Source organism: Sorex fumeus, unplaced genomic scaffold (assembly GCF_029834395.1).
Source record: "Sorex fumeus unplaced genomic scaffold, SorFum_2.1 ptg000067l, whole genome shotgun sequence".
NCBI lineage: Eukaryota > Metazoa > Chordata > Mammalia > Eulipotyphla > Soricidae > Sorex > Sorex fumeus.
This window is the reverse complement of record NW_026606124.1, coordinates 4,016,868-4,036,725: the sequence shown is the minus strand read 5'-3', so window position 1 is coordinate 4,036,725 and position 19,858 is coordinate 4,016,868. Positions and strand designations below refer to the sequence as shown.

Sequence of the window (19,858 nt, the reverse complement as noted above, 5' to 3'; positions counted from 1 at the left end):
ACATTAGGAATTGGAACAGTGACAGATTTAAAAATTACTAACCAGTGAAAAGTGTTAAAAAAGAATAGATTTCTACAGCCTATGGAAATAGTACATATAAAAATTAGCTACTATGTAAAAAGCTTGAGGGAGAGTTTTTTTTTTTAAGAAGAAACAAACAGAAGAGGGCACCCCTGCTTAAGGCTGGAATTGAGACTCTGGCGGGAACAAGTAAGACAGAAAGAAAGTGTTTGAGCCACAGTGGGCCATAGAAATCATGCACTGGTCTGAACACAGTCTCCTGCTGGGGGTCCTGATGGACAGAATGTAGGAAATTTCCTGGAAGGACATATTGGGTCTGGCTGGAGTTCTGGGTGCTGTCCACTGGGATACTAAGGATGATGTACACAAAGCCCCATGCTGGAGCAAACTGGAGAAACTTAGCAATGATGACATTTTCAGGAGATGCATCGTGAAGGAATATCCCACAAGCCTTTCAGCCGCCTCACCCAGACGGAGAGCAGCGCATGTATCTGACATTGTACCAACTTTCACAAGTCCTTACCCCTTATTAAAAATAGGAGTGGGCTTGGGGCCTAGCAGACCACTAGCATTGTTTTAAGATTTTTTTTTGCAAATAAAGAAATTTTTTTTTAAAAAATGGTAGAATACAGGTACAGAAAATTCACAGAAGAATAAGTACAAAATTTTCTAACCATTGTGAAGGGCAGTCAAACTATTAATGGAATTCCCTGATTTTTTTTTTATCTACTTTGCAGACATATTTTGGGGAGGGGGGAGGTCTTCCATTACTGTGGACATATGTTGCTTCTTAAGATTATAGTCTATTTCATCCTTTTCTTCTACTGATTGCCTGGTATCCTGCCAGCTCTTCATATTTCTTTTTTTTTTCCTTAATTATATAGTCTGTATTCTCACAAGTGCTAGGAAAGTGAATTGGAAAGGAAGATGTCATTCTCTAGTTACAGACAACATAGTTGCCTATGTTGATGGTGTGTGTGTGTGTGTGTGTGTGTGTGTGTGTAGGCAATAAATGAATTTATTATGATCACAGTTTGATAAAGGAATGATATACCTAAGTAAATTATAACTCTGTCTAGCAGTAAGCAATTGGAATTTTTTTTAAATGTAATGCCACTTACAGTGGGACCAAAATACTGAAATACTTACGAGATATACCTAACAAACTGTGAATAAGATTTGAGTATTAAGAACTATTAAACAGTGTGAGAAGCCAAAGAGTTAAATAAATGGAAAGAGGTACACATCAAGGGAAGACTCAATATTATTAGAATGTCATCCTGCTTAGGGTGTTCACCTTACAAGCGGCCAACATGGCCGACCCGAGTTCAATTCCTCCGCCCCTCTCGGAGAGCCCGGCAAGCTACCGAGAGTATTCGATATGCCAGACACAGTAACAACAAAGTCTCCAATGGAGACGTTACTGGGCCCGCTCCAGCAAATCAATGAATAACGGGAGGACCGTGACCATGACCATCATCCTGCTATGGGTTCAGTGTAGTCACAATCAAAATCCTAATAGTTTGAACAGTTTGGGAGGGAAGAAAACCCTCATTCATGTCTTTTGTAGAAAAGAAAAAAATACAGAGCTAGACTTGGTTGATTTTGCTTGCTTTGTGATGTAGGAAGTTCCTTGTCTTTTGAAACTCAAAACAAGGATCAGTAAGACTTCCCTTCTCAAGGATGTTGTATGTAGAATTAAAACACTAGGTGGGAAATTGGTTCTACTTTGTTCTTACTACTTCATGTCAACAACTTACAACCTCCAGGCTAGGGGAAGGGCGATGATAGAATGTCAGGCATTTGCAAATGCAACTTAACTTTATCCCAAAGATCCTGTCACTCTTCCTCCCGTCCTTGAAAACCATTTCATATCATGAGATCTGTGTTCTGGAAAGATGGTGTGTGAATGAACTATTTAAGGCTTCTGAGGTGATGTGGTGTTTGTACGCCCTTTTCTTGGGTCGGGGGTCCGGGTAATTACTCACTAGACTGACTGGAATGAAGAGACTCTCAGGCTTCTCAGCTCTTTTAAGTTTTAACTATGACTCTTCCAGAATGGGATAAATGTTAGGGGAAAAGTCTAATTCCCACTTTTAGACAGTTTGTTGCATTTATATTTTCATCTTCCATATAGTTAGTGAATATTTCTAACAAGGAAGTTCAGAAATCTTCTTTAGAAAATATTCGTTACTTATACCAAAATATCAATTCTTTAAGCTTTGTATTTCTTACATTTAAAAACATGTATTTGTAGACACATTTATAAAATAAGTAAAGCCTCAGATAATTTAAATATCCTTTAAGATTACTTGAAATATGATCACCTGGTTTTGATTTTCACTAATGTTTTCATTTTTCTCTTTTAAAGCCGAACCTGAATTCCTGAAGCAGCCTACAAATATATATGCTCATGAATCGATGGATATTGTATTTGAGTGTGAAGTGACTGGGAAACCAACTCCAACTGTGAAGTGGGTCAAGAATGGGGATATGGTCATACCAAGTGATTACTTTAAGATTGTAGTAAGTACTTTCCGTAGAACACTTACCTCTGAAATCCTTACATGTCTTCATATGCAGCCACACAGAGATCAGTTGCAACCACCAGCTTACATACCACTGATGAAGACAGGAAAGTTCATATAAAACAGGGGTTCCCAAACGTACTTATCCTGGTGCCCCCTTCTCAAAAACAGAATCTCTCTGTGCACTTGATAGTATAAACAGAAAGTGCTCCCCATTGATACCCTAGGCTGTTCTAGGACCTCCACTTGGCATGTGTGAGAACTGGGTCCAGTCCCATCCCACAATGACTAACGTGCATGCACGTGTGTGTGTGTGTGTGTGTGTCAGTGTGTGCATGTGTGTGTACTGGTTATCTTCATAACTCTATATACAGGAATGAACATCTGTTTCTCTTCTGATGTCAGGAACTTCAAAATAATTATTGAATTGTCTAGTGCTCCATGTAAAAGATATTTTTTAAAGTAATGTTAAAGGTATTTAAGAATTGCCAGCCATTATAACTCTTTATAGTAAATGTTAAGTAATATGATCTTATGTTATTGTCATTATCTGATAACCTCATAATAAAATTATCTAGATTTTATGAATAAGGATTAGCAACGTACCTTAAGATGCATGAATACCATTGGTAGAAGTAATGCAATGTTAATCTGTTAAAAACCCTAATGTTCATGAATTCTTATATGAATTCTCATATAAGTTAATTTATTTTTGGTGGACAAATATTATTTTAAATTAATTTTTTAATTATATTTTTGCATAATTTCATATGTAATATAAAGTAATTCACAAATATTTAATTTTAAAACAAAATGTATGGCTGAATTAGCATTTTTATTACTTTATTGGTGTTTTGTGATTCAGTTTATAAAATGTAAACTCATTAATTATGATAGTTGTCATTCAAACTTTGTAGTTTTAGGAAAGCTGTTATATGCAGTACCATTTAACTTACTATATGATCTGTTAAAACTATTTGTATTAGAGATAATCTTTAGAAAATGCCTTGAAGAGTTTACAGATTTCACTAGTCACATGATATTTCATGTCTGATACTTTCTCAAGTAAAAAGTGTAAATTCGCAAACATGGAGGGCATATATTAGCACTAGGTTTATGTTCATTGCTGAAATCAGTAAATTGTTCATTGTTCATGAAAGTGCTTCCTTTCCAGCCAAGTTCAGTACTTTATCAAAATGCTCATGTGAAATTGGGTTAATAATTATACAGGTAAATAATATTCAGTAACTGAATTCTACTGTCTTATTAACTTTTCCCTAAAAAGAGCATATCCTTGAAAAAGTACATATCCTTGATATTTTAAACTAATATTCATTATTTGAATTGCAAGATTTTATTTATGTTTTTCTTCCTCAGAAGGAACATAATCTTCAAGTTTTGGGTCTGGTGAAATCAGATGAAGGCTTTTATCAGTGCATTGCTGAGAACGATGTTGGAAATGCACAAGCTGGAGCCCAGCTGATCATTCTTGAGCATGGTAAGATGGGCTGCAACGTCAAAATGGAAGGAAGTTGAGCAGCTAGTATCTCTCGCTGCAGAAGTCCTCATAGTTGGAACCCCTTAATAACTCTAAGGATAATTAAGAGAAAAAAATAACAGTTTAAATTATTTGTGTTGCTTAAAGTGACCTGAAAATGCAGTTTGGGATGATATTGAAACTCAATTAGTAGGTTATTTTTAAGTTTAGTTGAGGTAGCTTGGTCACAGTAGGGTTTATCTTCATATTTGTGTTGTAAAAAAATTACCGCCCTAGCACCATACCAGAAATTGGGTTAATATATTAGGTAATAAGGTTAAAATATTTTTAAAAAAACAGTGTGCACTCTTAATGCATAGGATGCTTTCAGATTTCAACTGTTTACATCTCATAGATGTTATTTCTGCACTATTAAAAACATAAAAGCTTACTTAGAGTAATGTTTGTGTTGCATAGATGTTTTCCTCAGTTCCCCCAAGCAAAATTAATTTGCCTTTTCTGATTATCACACAAAAAGAGGCTTATTAGAAAGTCAGACAACACTGAAAAGCTAAAAGCAGAGGGAAACCTACTGTATCAGAGTCAAGTGAGGAGGAGAATTCACCATCTTTTGAGCCAAAAGCAAGGATTAAGAGGACTTTAATGTAAAGTTATTATACTTGGAGGAGTTTGGAATGACAGGAGATTCTCTGGGAAGAGGTGATGAGAGTACTAGTGAAAAGAAGACTCGCAAATTAGGGGGCTCTGTTGTCTGCTCAGGAGAGCTGTTCCGGGCGGTATTTCACCCTGGGCGTTCAGCTCTAACGCTCCCTGAGGCTCAGGGCAGCACCTCCCAAGGCAGCTCACTAGAAGTCACCAGGTGGAAAACCCCTTCCTCTGCAAAAGCGTCTTCCTAGAAGTAACCAGGAAGGAAAATCCCTTCTGCAGTATCTCTCCAAGTTTGTATTCTTGAAGTTTAACACGTGTGTCAGCTGACAAAGGAAAAATACATCCAGGGCCCAGCTTCATTTCTGCAGAGCAGGCAGTAATGGCGTTTGGAGCTGTGCAGCATTAAATTTATAGCTGGCACAGACTCAAGACTCTGCAGTGTAAGGATGCTGTGTGTGTGTGTGTATGCGTGTGTGTGTGCGCGCGCGTGCACTCAGATGATGGGCCCATAAACCTCCTAACCTCTCACAATAGCTTACTGCCCACAGAATTTCATGTCAGTAAATATAATCAACATTTTTCCTGAATGATAGGAGTGCCCTTCATTTCATGTCACCAACTGCCTATTAACTTTTATTTGGGGCCTGGGGCTGGGAGGGGGGGTTTCACACATGGTGGAGCAGGTGTGACAACACCTGCTCCATCAGCTTGGTGCTCGGGGATGCTCCTGGCCATGCTCAGGGAACCATATAGTGCTGGTGATTAACCCAGGCTCTTTCAGCCATCTCTCTCGCCCTGTAATTGTACTCTTAAATACGTTTCAAGAAACAGCCTATCAAATGCCTGTGTGCTGTTTTAGTGAAAGGCCTGAGTAGGTGCCTTCTTTGCTAAGTAGCTTCCTGGCTAACTGGCGCACACTCTGGAACTGAACTCACCTGACTCTCACATCAGAGTAGTTGTCTACAGGTTCATTGTTTCCATGCCTTGTAGAGAAATGTGCAAACAGGGAAATAATCATTTTTTAAATAAAACACTGCATCCAGTAGGTATTCTCATCCATTTAACAGCGAAATTTTACCCAACAAGCCAACTTCTAGTGATTTTCATGTGAGAAAATAATTATATAAAGAAATTTAGAGGAGTATTTTTAGTAATAGTGAAAAATAAACTGCTTAAATGTTAGCAGGGTGGACCAGGGAGGCCCTGGTTTGCTCTTCCTCTTGCTTAAGTCCACCCCAGCAGAGTGCCCCGAGTAGATCCCAAGCACTTCCAGATGTGGAACACACACACACACACACACACACACACACACACACAAACAACTCTTCCTCTATATCTGTCACTTCATCCCTTTCCTTACTCATTGAAAAGGACTTAGTTGAAACCTCTTTTTCATGTTGACAGAATGCCCAAATATGATTATCAAATCACTAGCAGAATTAGTGAGTTCAGTAACTTGAATTCTTTGCACTAATGGGTGTGATTTTCTTTAGTTAACTTCTTGATTTGTGAGATTACTTATGTATAAAACAGAGAGCTTGGAACATTTGTGTCGGGTTACCCTTGTAGATTTAACTCAACGGTATAAAAGATTGGCTCTGTTGGGAGGGCTGTAAACCAATCCTCATAGACTTTCCTCTGGCTTGATTGATATAATAATTATATTTATAGTTTCTGTATTTTTTGAGACATTTCAAACACAGGCATTTTAGGTGTTGGAAAAATTATTCAGTGATCTTGTCAGGTATGCATTAAGAACACATTGTTTACAGAAAGTTTATAAAGTAAGCCTGCTATATGTTACTAATATCACTTTCTGTTCTTGTTTTAATTTATAAAGTAAATATTTACATGGGAACGCTAAAAGAACATAACAGTTTATAAGATCTGCTCCCTGCTTTTCTAGTTTCCAGCATTATCACTGTCACTGTCACTGTCCTCCGGTTGTTCATCGATTTGCTTGAGCAGGCCCAGTAACGTCTCCATTGTGAGACTTGTTGTTACTGTGTTTGGCATATCAAATACATCACGGGTAGCTTGCCAGGCTTTGCCGTGTGGGCGAGATAGAATAATAGCTTGCTGGCCTCTCCGAGAGGGGCGGAGGAATCGAACCTGGGTCAGCCGGGTTGGCCGCGTGCAAGGCAAACGCCCTACCGGCTGTGCTATTGCTCTAGCCCTCCAGCATTATAAGGGACATAAAAGATGTTTATGACTTTAATGCCTGTTCATAGTAAATTTTATTTTAAAAAGTTCCCTTTTCTTTTGTTGCTGCAATGGTGACTGAAGTTCATGTACTTGACCACCGTCACTGCTTGCCAAGGGTCACAGACACTTAGTTGTGTTTCTTGGAGCCCACACAGTTCTGTTGTATTGCTGGAGATGATAACAAGAGTGGCATTGGAATGGCATGTGGCACATAGGTGATGCCGGGGATCAGACTCCGGATCTCAGACCCACACGAGCTTGCTGCAGACCCCCATAAGGAGTTACATTATCTTACTACAGACAAAGCAGCAGCACACAGTCCAGAAGAGAGGAATTCTGTCTTTGGCCTGGGGAGTTTTTAATGTGGAAAGTGTCCTCTGTGTAATGTGTCTAAAATGATCAGGTTTCCAGTTGTTACGAGGAGGATGCAAATCAGTATGGACGTAGTATAGTTGGAGTATTTTGTTTTTATGGAAGGTGACCTGTAAAGACAGTATAGATTAGGTTGGTAATTAGATTAGTCTTTGATCATGAACTAGAATAAGGCAGTCTGGTGATGTAGGTTTAATTAGAAGGGAGGAAGCCGTGGGATCGGTTGTAATGGAGAAACAGATATAAAGGATACTTAAAAACTGTGAATGATTTGGCTGATCCTGACTTGAAGAATCGATTAGATGCTAAGCATGGTTGTAGAGAAGCCAGAGGTAACTTCCAGGTTTATCTGGGTGAGTGGAAGAGTGCTGGTGTTGACAGACGTGCAGAAGGGAAGTGACCTGGAGTGGAAGAGGGCTTCTGCTTCTATTCCATACATAAGGTGTATGCAGAGGACAGCGCCCTCACTGCCATAAAAGCTGAATCATCTGCAAAAAAAATATCATAATTTCTTCAAGCTTTTAGAGAGCTCAGCATGCAAGACAAGCAGGTAACCCAAATTCCAAAGAAGGACAACTTTCCCCAGACAAGTGGACCGTAGGAATTGTTTCACTTTTGACGTTGTGTATAGACAAAGAAATAGCTGACATGAAAGGTAAGTTACATTGATACCAACTGTTGAAGACTCAATGTGGACTAGTTTAGAATATTTGGGACCAGATAGAATGGGAGCACATACTTGCTTGCAAAGATATTTCCCTGAGGCCCTGCAGGATGTTTATTATTAAGGGGCAAGAGACTAGAAAAGTCATTTCAGTGATACGGAAAGTAGTCTGCCTGTTGGGGGAAAAGTCCCTCCTACGTACTTCGGAGCAGAATTCCTTAAGCCTCAAAGATTGGTGGGGCAATATGATAACTTACTTCACACATTTCTAGGGAAATAGTCGAAGAAAATCCCTCCCCTGTCCCTAGGACACAGGCAAAGACCCATTAGTGATGGGGGAGGGGTTTGAGAGAATAAAACCCTCTTTTGATAAAAGACATAGAAAAACGTTTCAGGACCTGGGATTTTCCAGTAGTTCAGAGAAGAGCTCTTTTACTTCTGGGGACTAGGAAGCCAGCACTCAAGACAGCATAAGTACAAATCTGGTTTTGGCTGCCATAGGAAGAAGAGCCTGATAAGGCCTACCTCATGCTAGGACTGGACCAGAACCATTGAAAATCACACCCGCGTCAACCATGAGCCTAGAACTTACAAATAAACAAAAGCTTTCACTATCAGGAGAAAGTCAAAAGCATAGAGTGATCCCTTTGTGGAGAGGTGTACAAGAATGGGTGAAAACTGTAAGAAAATGTGGTACTCACTTGAAGCTCAGCACCGTAACAGTCTGCCAGTAAAGAATCTGAAAACTGGAGCTGGAGCAATAGCACAGCAGGTCGGGCATTTTCCTTGCACACGGCTGAGCCAGGTTCGATTCCCAGCATCCCATATGGTCCACCGAGCACTGCCAGGAGTAACTCCTGAGTGCATGAGCCAGGAGTAACCCTTAAGCATCACCGGGTATAACCCAAAAGGCAAAAAAAAAAAAAGAATCTGAAAATTATACTAAAGAGACCTCTCCTAGTAGTGAAATTCTCACCTGGGGAGCTTGACTCTCCTGGTGTTGTAGTACCTAAAAAAAAAAGAGTAAACAGGACCACCTTCTTGGCGGCTCAGTGGCTGCCATCCCCCAGAGGCCATTGGACAGTTAGGATTGGGCCTGCAGTGATGAGAGACACAGGGTCTCTCGGGATGGGGGTGGAGCTGGCCCTTTCCTCCTCGCCCCAACAAGATCCCAAGTCGCTGCCCACAAATGGCCTCTCTGGCTCCTGATCAAGCTGCTTAACAGCCATGATCCAAGAGACTCAGAAACAAATCTCGGAAACTAGCAGGTTTTGGCAGAAATCCCTCCAGATTTAATTGTTAAAATTTCGGAATTCCAAAATCAGCGACATCATGTTATTCATAACCAGCAATAGAAAACAAATAGTCTATAGTTCCTTTTTTGGCAGATCTGAGTGTTGGGGTACAATCCCAAATAATAATGGTAGGTCTGGTGTTGAAATATTGAATGTAGTAAAAGTAGAGAGAGAGTAATGTGGAAATCATCTGCCCCACAGGTAGGGGGAGGATGTGGAATGGGAGGTATATTGGGGTTTTTGGTGGTAGAGAATGGGCACTGGTGAAGGTATGGGTGTTTTATTGTATGACCAAGACTTAAACCCGAAAGCTTTGTAACTGCTCTCATGGTGATTCAATAAATAAAGGTAATAAAACTAAAAAAAAAAAAGTAAGGTGGAGTTCATGCCTAATTCAATCAGCCTAATCAATGGCTGAATAAATAACAATACTCCTACATATTAAAAAGAGTAAACAGGAGAGTTTCCAATCATAAATAATAATGATCTCAGTTTGCCATTCTGAACACTGTGGTCAGCATCCAGCAATACTGTATATGAACAAAACAAAATACAAAAGCAAGGGGAAACTGGCCCATTGTCAGGAGACAAAAGTAGTCAACAACAAAATTCAAAAACCCAGATCTTTTTTTCCTTTTTTGGAAACAAATTTTATTCATTTGCCATTGGTTTACAATACTATAAAATTTTGGAAATACAGTTTCCATTATACAACTCTATTTGTATGACTTTTCATGCCGATCATCAAAATACTAGTGCTGTCACATTATCAAAATGAGCCCCTCTGCCCTCCTGCCATCACAGAGGAAGGGAACTATAAAACCTACAAAGATCATGGTATCAGAGATGAAGCATTCTTTCAGGCTGATCACTGAAATAAAATGAATTACTTAATCTGAATAAAACAAAGGGAGGAACAAGTGGAACATCTTTATCTTTTTGGAGGGGTGGGGTAGCTGGCCACACTGGCAGTGCTTAGGATTTACTCCTGGCTCTGCACTTGGGATCACTCCTGGCAGTGCTCAGGGGACCAGGTGCGGTGCCAAGGATTGAGCCTGGGTTGCATGATGAGTGCCTTACCCCTGTACTATCTCTCCAATCCCAAGAGCATCTTAGGTAGGACATATCAGATGGTGTAAAATAAATAAATTGGCATCTCATAAAGTAAAAAGAATAATAATAGAGTAAAGCAAATATTTGTGTAGATAATGGCCAAGAATTAAAAATCTCTAGATAAATGAGGTTGTCCCATAGGTCCAAGAAGAAGCTCAGAAAGCCTCAACTAGATTAAAAACAACAATAATAACAGTAACTATGGCAGAAAGGTAAACCTAGACACAGTGTAGCCAAGGTTCTAAAAACCAAGTGTAATGAGAAAATTTTGAAGGCAGCCATGAATAAAAAGACACACAGGTGAATAAAGACAAGAATTTTACCAGAAATGGCCTAGCCGGAAGACAATTCAACAACACTTGCAAAGTTATGAAAGAAAAATGTCAACCTAAATTATATACCGAGCAAAAATTATCTTTCAGAAGAGAAAGTGAAACAAAGACCCTTTCCGAACAAAAGCGGAAAGAGTGCTGTGTTCGTACTCTTGTGGTAAGGGACATAAAAGGAGAAATCTTCAAGATAGTTTGACAGAAATTCAGAAGAACTTCCCAAAGAAAAGAAACAGGGTAGTGGTTGTTTTAATTTTGTTTTTTTTTAAAGCAAATAAAACAACATTCTCTAAAAATCACTTACTAAGACTGTTAACCATCCAGAGTGATCTGCAAACTTGCCCTGTAAAGTACCAGATAATAAATATTTGTTTAGACTCTGGGCCAACATTTGTGTCCACAGTACTACTCTGCCACTGTAATATGGAATTGGCAGTATAAATCAGGCAGGCTTGACTGATTGTATAGGTCTTTATTTATCAAACAGCAGGTTTAGCTGGCTCACCTTTGGTATAAGAACATTACAGTTTACAGCACGCTAAATAAAAATGTGTGGCAGTGGGACCTGCCAGTGCTACTCTTGACAGTATAGCAGGTGTAGCGTTTGTCTTGCATGCAGCTGACATGAGTTTCACCCAGTACCCCCAGAGGATCCCCCGAGTCCACCAGGAGTGATCCTTGAGCACAGCACTAGGAGTAGTAGGTATGGAGGACAGCCAGGTGTGGCCCCAGAACTGGAAAATTAAATGTGTGACAGAACAAGGAATTGAAATCTTGTGTAAGGTTCCCATGTCACATACCAAGTTCTACAATACTAAGTCTTCACAGCTACTAGTTCTGTGACACTAGTCTTTTCAGTTACTGTGTTATGGAACGTTTCATATTATCTCGTCGTCTTTCCCTACTTTCAGAGGAGTGTCTTTTTATCCACTTAAACCCTACATAGCCACTGAGGTCTTTTGATATTTGAAATAGATCATGGTAAATTAAAAGGTAAAGGTAAAGGCTCTCCCGTTGATCGTCGATTTGCTCGAGCGGGCCCAGTAACGTCTCCATTGGAGACTTTGTTGTTACTGTGTTTGGCATATCGAATACTCTCGGTAGCTTGCTGGGCTCTCCGAGAGGGGATGGTAAATTAAAAGTACATATTAAAAACATAACTTAAAAATTGAGAAGTTCAGGTCAAGTTAATAGAGTATAGTGGAGACCTTATATTTTAGTCATTTCAAATATAGACACAAAACTAAATAAATAAAACACAGTTAGCAAGATGGTATATTTAAATCTAGATTTGTCATTTGTCAGTAACATTAAATGTAAGGGATTCAGAACCTATTAAGGAAAGGACTTAAGTCCACCAAGGACTAGGGTGCCTTCCCAATTCCAGGGTCTTAGGGCTCCCCACCTTTAGACCTCTGATGGGCTGCCCCCAGGCCTGTGTTGCTGGGGGTCCCCAGCTACACCCTGCAGTATTTAATCTCAGTGTCATTAAACCAAAATTCCGCAGAATGCCTGGAAAGTCCTCAAATATTTTGAAATTTAGCACCCTACAGAATGATCTGTAAAGGAACAAATCACAGGAAATTAGAAACTATTTTGAACTGAATGAAAATGTAACTCATCAAAATTTTCAGAATTGCAACTCATCAGCTACTTTGACAGTTCAAGTAGGATCTTGAGGGAAGCTTTTAAAAACTCCATAGAAAGCAAATTAAATCTGAAACATCCGGAAGAAGGAAATTATAACAGAAATATATGAAATCGAAGACAAAAAGGAAATCAAGAGCTGTTCCTTTGAAAAGATTGGAGTATTTTAAACAGACAGATTAAGGAAGACACACAAGTGCAAATTGTCTGTACACAAAAGTAGAAATTATCAATAACAGGATATAAAAACGTGTGGGTATTGCCCATATTCTGTTGACTTTAAGAGTGTACAAAGGAATATTATGAAGAAATTTATGCCAGGAAATATGAAAAGGAAGGCAATAGGACTGATTTGGTTAGAGAGGCAGAGTAATCCGTTTCAGTGTGTTGAATATGGGTATAACCAAATGCAAAATAAAAAGGTCTAGGAAAAGGGATTTTGTGATTTGTCAGAGGTTAGGAAAGGAATGGTAAAGGAAGAGAAGAGTTCTTACAGGTTTGGTTTAGAGAAATTTTTAGATTTTAATGGAACTTGTTGTACTATGAATTAAGACAGTTAAGTATGGTTTTATTTTCAAATATGTGCAGAGGATATTCTGTTTCTGTATTTTTTATCCCTCTTGTTATTGAAAATGTGTCTTTTCAGTTACTGGGGTTATAAACAGTTCATATTATCTTGTCTTGTTTCTCTGCCTTCAGAAGAATGCCTTTTTTATCCACTTTAGTCCTAAATAGCCTCTGAGGTTTTTTGATAATATTTCAACATGTGCTTTCTTTTTAATGGTCAGGATTCTTGTTCTTGTTTCTGCTTTAAACCACTCTTATTTTCCTGTGGACTTATTTGTCTTACTTTATCTATTTAAAAAAATAGCAAGTGGGCCAGAGCAAGAGTACAGCAGGTAGGGTGTTTGCCTTTGCACATGGTCGCCCCGGGTTCAGTTCCCAGCATCCCACATGGTCCCCCAAGCACCGGTAGGAGTAATTCCTGAGTGCAGAGCCAGGAGTAACCCCTGAGCATCGCTGGGTGTGACCCAAAAAGCAAAAAAAAAATACAGATGAGAACACTGGTATTTCAGGACGTGAGAATCAAAATAGTCTAGATATGAGGCAAACCTTAAGGAAGCGAAACATTGTCACCAGAATTGCAGAACGTTAGCATTCTGAATGCCAGAAGATTGTAGACTGTGGATGATAAAATAACTTATTTAAGTATATAGCTCACAGTAGACCAAAGATAAAGATAATTTATAAATACGACAGGTGTTCTTCATTAACAAAGATGTAACATCAGTAAGATGTCATTTTTACCTAATAAGTATTGTCAGTCTTTAGAAGAGTTTTACTTTAAATGGCTGATTAAGGTGCGATGAAGTTCATATCTTGAAAATGTGTAAATTGTTAACATCATTTACTAAAGCCATTTTGATAGTCATATTGTAGAAATTAATGATGTAGCCCACTAATTGCGTCTTAGGATTTTTTTCCTAAAGAAGGAATCAAGGGTTTGGGCAAAGATTATTTATGTCATAATTAGTCATTTAAAAAGAGAAGATAGTGACAATAGGGAATCATTAAATGTCCCAAAATAAAATTCGTAGTTAAAGTAACTATCGTACTGTTCATGGTGAAAAAGTTATGTGGCCACTAAAACGCATGACTTTGAAACTCTAAAACAGTTTTTATTATCAGGGAAATCTCAGGATAGAGTAATAACTAGAAAAGCAAAGAAGCAAAACTTTATACCAAGAAACCTGAATTTATATTTACAAAATTGTACATAGGCCAGAGAGATAGAACAGTGGGTAGGGCACTTGCCTTGCAGGAGGCTGACCTGGCTTTGATTGCGCAAAAACCCATATGGTCTCTGAGCCTTGCCAGGAGTGATCCTTAAGCACAGAACTAGGAGTAAGTCTTGAGCACCACCTGGTGTGGCCCAGAAACAAGCAAAAAAAAGGTACATATATATTTAGAAATCTCCAAACCAGAACGTAAAGAGTGATAATCTTTGGGTAGCATCAGTTTTCTCCATTTTCTAAAATAGTCATAAATTATTTCTATAATCAGTAAAGTTCTTTTCTTATTTTATCTTATTGCATATCTTTCAACTGGTGCTGAAATATAGAAAATACTCCAGACTCATCATTTTGAAGATTGTCTGCCAAAAACGTAGAAAGAACTTAAGAGTTACTGACAGTTCTCTTCACGAGAAATTTGGATTCTGTTATAGGAAATGAATTTTTAAAATTCTGGTAGATTTTAGTGATTTTCATAGATAGATTAGACAAGACCAAGACTTCAGCAATGCCAAAGAGGAAGTATGGAAACTTTCCATTTTAGACCTTTTTTCCTTTGCATTCATATTCCCAAGAGTAAAAGAAAAATATATACATACAGCATTTCTCAAATCTTCTTCACCATGAAGTTCTTGCCTTAAAAGTGGTGCCATTATTAAGGTATTAAGTTGTGAATCTTAATCGGCACGGCTTGGGAAGTGTCAGTTATAACAATTCAAGTAAAAATGGACAATATCAGTATTGACAAATGGTATCCCACGGGTCAAATCCAATCAGTGTCTTGATTTTGTGAATGAAGTTTGATTGGATTACATATACTTCTTGTTCAGAAATGATGCCAAAACAGTTTTGAGTGGCCAACTTTGAACAGGGAGCAAAGTCTTGTTTTTGTAGAAGGAATTTTCCGAATGCCGCCTGAGATGAGCGTGGCTGTGTGTTTGTCCTAGCCTTCAGCCTCCCGACTAGTGCTCAGTTGCTGCCCAGCAGTAAGTAATCCACTGGGGCTACCAGAAGCACCTGGGGGTCTTTGCGACTGCAGACAGCAGCACTTAGGGGGCCTTGCAGAATCAGGAATCAAATTGAGATCCTCATGTAAAGCTTGTACCTGAGCTGCCTCACCAGCCCCACAGTCTGACTTTGAAGTTTATCATCACCTTTGAGTCACGGTCACGGTCCTCTCGTTATTCATTGATTTACTCGAGCGGACCCAGTAACATCTCCATCATGAGACTTGTTACTGTGTTTGGCATATCGAATACATCATGGGGAGCTTGCCAGGCTCTGTCGTGCGGGCGAGATCCTCTCGGTAGCTTGCCGGGCTCTCCGAGAGGGGCGGAGGAATCGAACTCGGGTCGGCCATGTTGGCTGCGTGCAAGGCAAACGCCCTACCGCTGTGCTATCGCTCCAGCCCAGAGCCTTTGAGTATTAAATAAAATTTCATAGTTGCAGTTTAAATATGCTTACAAAAGTTTTTAGTTTTATTCAGATAAAACTGACATTTTATATTGTATATTTTGTACCAGGTGATAATCTATTTACATATATATTGTAAAAATATTATCACCTTACGGTTGATTAGCACTTCCTTTGCCTTACATATTACCATTTTGTTGTTACAGTGAGAAGATTAAAGCTCCACTCTTATGGCCACTTTCAAGTGTACTGTTCTATATAGGAACCAAGCTGTATGTTAGAACCCTGAAATTTAATCATTTTATTGCTAAAACTTTGTACCCTGTGACCAATATCTCCCCATTTCCTTATCCCTTGGCCCCTGGCATCCACTGTTTCTGTGTGTCTCTTAATTGGGACACTTAAAATGTCATTTTTGAGACAACTTTATTTTAATGCAGTTTTAGCAACTATGATTTTAGAAGGTCTCTCAAAATATTTAACAGGACATAAGTTTTATTTTTATTTGCTATCATTTCATATTGCTATTGCATGCCATCTTTGCTAAAATACTTCTATCTCTTATGTTAATTTCTATTTTTTTTAAGCACTAGTATGTAAATGATGGCAGATAAATTATAGGTATGCTAAGAGTAGAAAGGATTAAGGTAAAGTGTAGTTTTATTCACCAGTTTTATTAGTCTTCCTTCCTGTCAGTTTGAATTTAAAAATAGATTCCAGAATTATCTCAGAAAACTGAAATATAAAAGCACAAGTATGTTTTTTTCTCTGCATTGTTCATATCTTGCCTCATAATTGGCACTTCTAGTTCCAACAAGGGAAATCAGGTTGGTGTAAAGGGAGTAACGTGAACTTGTTTTTAGTGAAGGAAATTCATACCTTACTCGGTAAATGATTTCTAGGATATTATGGTCATCATAGATAAGGATGCATATTGGCCAATCCCTTTTCAAATGATAGAAGTACTTGTAAAAAATTCCATATAGTATCTGAGGTAAATATTGAATAATAAAAGTTCTGGAATAAGTGACTAATGGCCTGGCATTATTAAAAGTTGGCTAGATAGCAGGAAATTATTAGTCATTTGTGGAATATTTTAAATCTGAAGCACTAGGATGTTTCAGATTGAAGTAGATCTTAATCACATATTTTGCCTTTATGTAGCAGTAATAATAACTTTAAGATATTTTAAACTCAGGGCTGCCATGATTAAACTGACTTCCTAATAATGAAGACCCTTCTAAGTTTTTTTTTAAGGAATATCTAAGGTGTTCAGTTCTTGTATGGCATTAGCTTGCCAAGTGACTAAATCAGGTACTAAAATTTTGTGTTTTGATTTTCTGATTTTTCTATCAAATGCAATTGCTTTAGAAATATGTACATTAAGATTCATTTCAGAAAATATTTTTTTTTATTTTGTATTGCCAGAAAAAAAATTTATGAAGTTGGAATTTTTTTTTCTTTTTTTTTTCCCTTTATTTTATTTTATTTTTTTTAAAGTTGTAGATTTACAATTTTTTGTGCTTTGGTTTCAATTATACAATGATCAGATACCCATCCCTCCACCAGTGCCCATTTTCCACCACCATAGATAATATCCCTCCCACCCCCATCCCCCCATCCCCCCTGTCTCTGTGGCAGGGCAATCCCCTGTGTTCTCTCTCTCCTTTTGGGTGTTGTGGTCTGCAAAAGAGGCATTGAGTGGCAAACATGTTCAGTCCATAGTCTACTTTCGACATGCATCTCCCCTCCTGGGAGGATCCTCCAAACATCCTTTATTTGGTGCTCCCTTCTCTATCTGAACTGCCCTTTCCTCTAGGATACCCGGCTGGCCTCTAAGTTATGCAGTAATCCTCCTGGTGCTGATCTCAGCTATTCTTGGGTATTAATCTCATACTTTGTTACTTTATATCCCCCAGATGAATGCAATCTTTCTATGTCTATCCCTCTCTTTCTGACTCATTTCGCTTAGCATGATACTTTCCATATTGTACCACTTGTATGTAAATTTCATGACTTCATCTTTTCTAAGAGCTACATAGTACTCCATTGTGTAGATGTACCAAAGTTCATTTCAGAAAATATTGATTATAATGAAACGTGGTTTACAGAAAATTTAAGGCAATGCCAGTTAATTATATCTCTTGCCATAATGTATATAATTAAACAGATCTGCTAAAAATCAGAAGTATTAGCTCCCTGTCCCTGTCCCTTACCCCCTTACTTCCTCCAACCTTCCCCCCAACCATTCAGAGTGATTAGTTCAGCGCACTCTCTGAGTACGGGTTTCTTCACCTGCAAGGATAAACTGTAATCTCTGTACACTATCGCTCTGAGTGGCAAGTAGAACATTAAATGTTAAAGCATGTCATAAAATATGAATATGCGATAAAGTTAGAGTAGTAGTAATTTAAAAGAATGTTTAAAGGCAGAGCTCCTCACTAGGAATGCAGTAGTCAGCAGTCCATTAAAATGAAGACAGAAGATTAGCTTCATGAAGCAGAATTGCTAGGATTGTTTTTAAGGTAGAAAGCAAACCTCCATACTCATTTAATATTCAGCCCCATCACTTAAATTTGCAAAACAAAATGTTACCTACAATCACAAGGCATCTGGAATGGCCTGCTTTAAGCTCACTCTGAGATAAGTTTAAATCAATACAGCATATTAATCACCAGAAATAAGAATGCAGATTTACTGAAACAGGGCCTGTCTTTAAAATATTTTTTTAAGTTTAGTTACAACAGTGTTCATGCTTATAGCAAAGGTACTTTGAATCCTTCACCTAATGTAATTTCTAGAGCTATCCCTTGTTACCAAACATTGTCTTAAGTATTTTTTCACCAGTACATTTTGTATGCTATACAAAGTTCTATTCTCCTCTCTATGCTGAGTGAAGGTGAAACAGTAAACCTGATGTCTGCCCATAGACTGTTCTAGTAGCAGGTACAGACTCTAAGCAATTAAACAGATAAAACAATCGCAGCTTTTTTATACTTAGAGGAAACAAAAGCAATGCTCTGATAAATGCAGAGCTCCCCTGATGTGATGTTTGAAACATGAAGTATTAGAGAAAGCCCCGGTACACTGATATTCTTACACATTCACATATAAACTTTGGTTGTGATTTGAATTTTTGATTTTTGGACCACACCTGGTGGTGTTTGGGGCTTGCTTCTGGCTCTGCACTCAGGGATAGCTCCTTGTGGTCTTGGGGGACCCTATGGGATGCTGGGAATCGATCCGGGGTCCGTCATCATGAGCAACGCATGTGCCTTACCCCCTGAACAATTGGTTCAGCCCCTATGTACAGACTTTATTTGTGGAAGTGAAATATTTTGTTACTTTCATAATTTATAAGTATTTTGTGGACATGTTCAAGTTTAGTTTTTCAAATTGTTCTATACTCATCAGACTGGATATAAGAAGAGTAGTGTTCTTGCGTTTTGTGGAAGGGGCCCAGACCCAGTGGTACTCAGGGCTTATTCCTGGCTCTGTGCTCAGGGATCACACCTAGTGATCAGGAAACCACTAGGAATTGGAGCAGGGGAATTGAACCCGGGTTGGCTACATGAAGGCAGGCACCCTACCTTACTGTTCTACCTTTTAGGTTCCATTTTTGCTTTCATTCGATGACACTAAAGGTTTGTTTTGAAATGCAGTTTAGTAATAATTTAGAATTCTCCAAATAACACTATCAATGATAATTTATCTTGGGGTCAGGGAGATTATATAGGAGCAAAAAGGATTGACCCTGGTCCTACACAGCCTCCTAAGCATCTTGGGTTCAGCCCTGGGGGATCTCTCTGCACTGCTAGGTGTGACCCTGGAGATCCCTGATACTCTTGGGGTAGCTCAGCTAACGCACTGTGGGGTAGCTCAGCTAGGCACTGTGGGGCCAAGCAGCAGTTCATCCTCACATCCTGGCACTGAATCCCCAGCCAAGCTGACCAAGAATCACCAGGGTTGACCACCCAGGCTCCCTGGGCCTGCCCCCAAGTAATTTATCTAGCACATACAACACTCTTCGAATATATTTATGTTAGACTAACTGGGCTCAATAAATTTAAGAACCATGCAGTCCGTGCAACAGAGGGACTCATTCTATACATGAATACTTAGAATACTAGGTACCTATTTTAAAATGTTAAGATCGGTATCATGAATGTCCCTTTACCTACTTTCAGAAGAAAAGTGCCTGCCATAAAGGCGGGCGGGGGGAAGGGGAGGGTACCGGGTTAAAGGAAGGAAACTGGGGACATTGGTGGTAGGAAGTGTTCATGGGCGAAGGATTCGGTGTTGGAATATTGCGTGACAGAAACCCAATCATAA

The 19,858-nt window shown here is 38.7% G+C and overlaps 1 protein-coding gene across 5 annotated transcripts in view; it reads left to right on the top strand.

Moving 5' to 3' along the window:
* NEO1 (neogenin 1) overlaps positions 1-19,858 on the top strand; it is a 172,691-nt gene that overhangs the window by 84,955 nt on the left and 67,878 nt on the right. For all 5 annotated transcript variants that reach the window (XM_056128702.1, XM_056128703.1, XM_056128700.1 and 2 more), the window contains exons 6-7: positions 2,393-2,547; positions 3,927-4,047. In XM_056128702.1, coding sequence (XP_055984677.1) covers positions 2,393-2,547; positions 3,927-4,047 — 276 coding nt within the window. The remainder of the gene's footprint in view (positions 1-2,392; positions 2,548-3,926; positions 4,048-19,858) is intronic.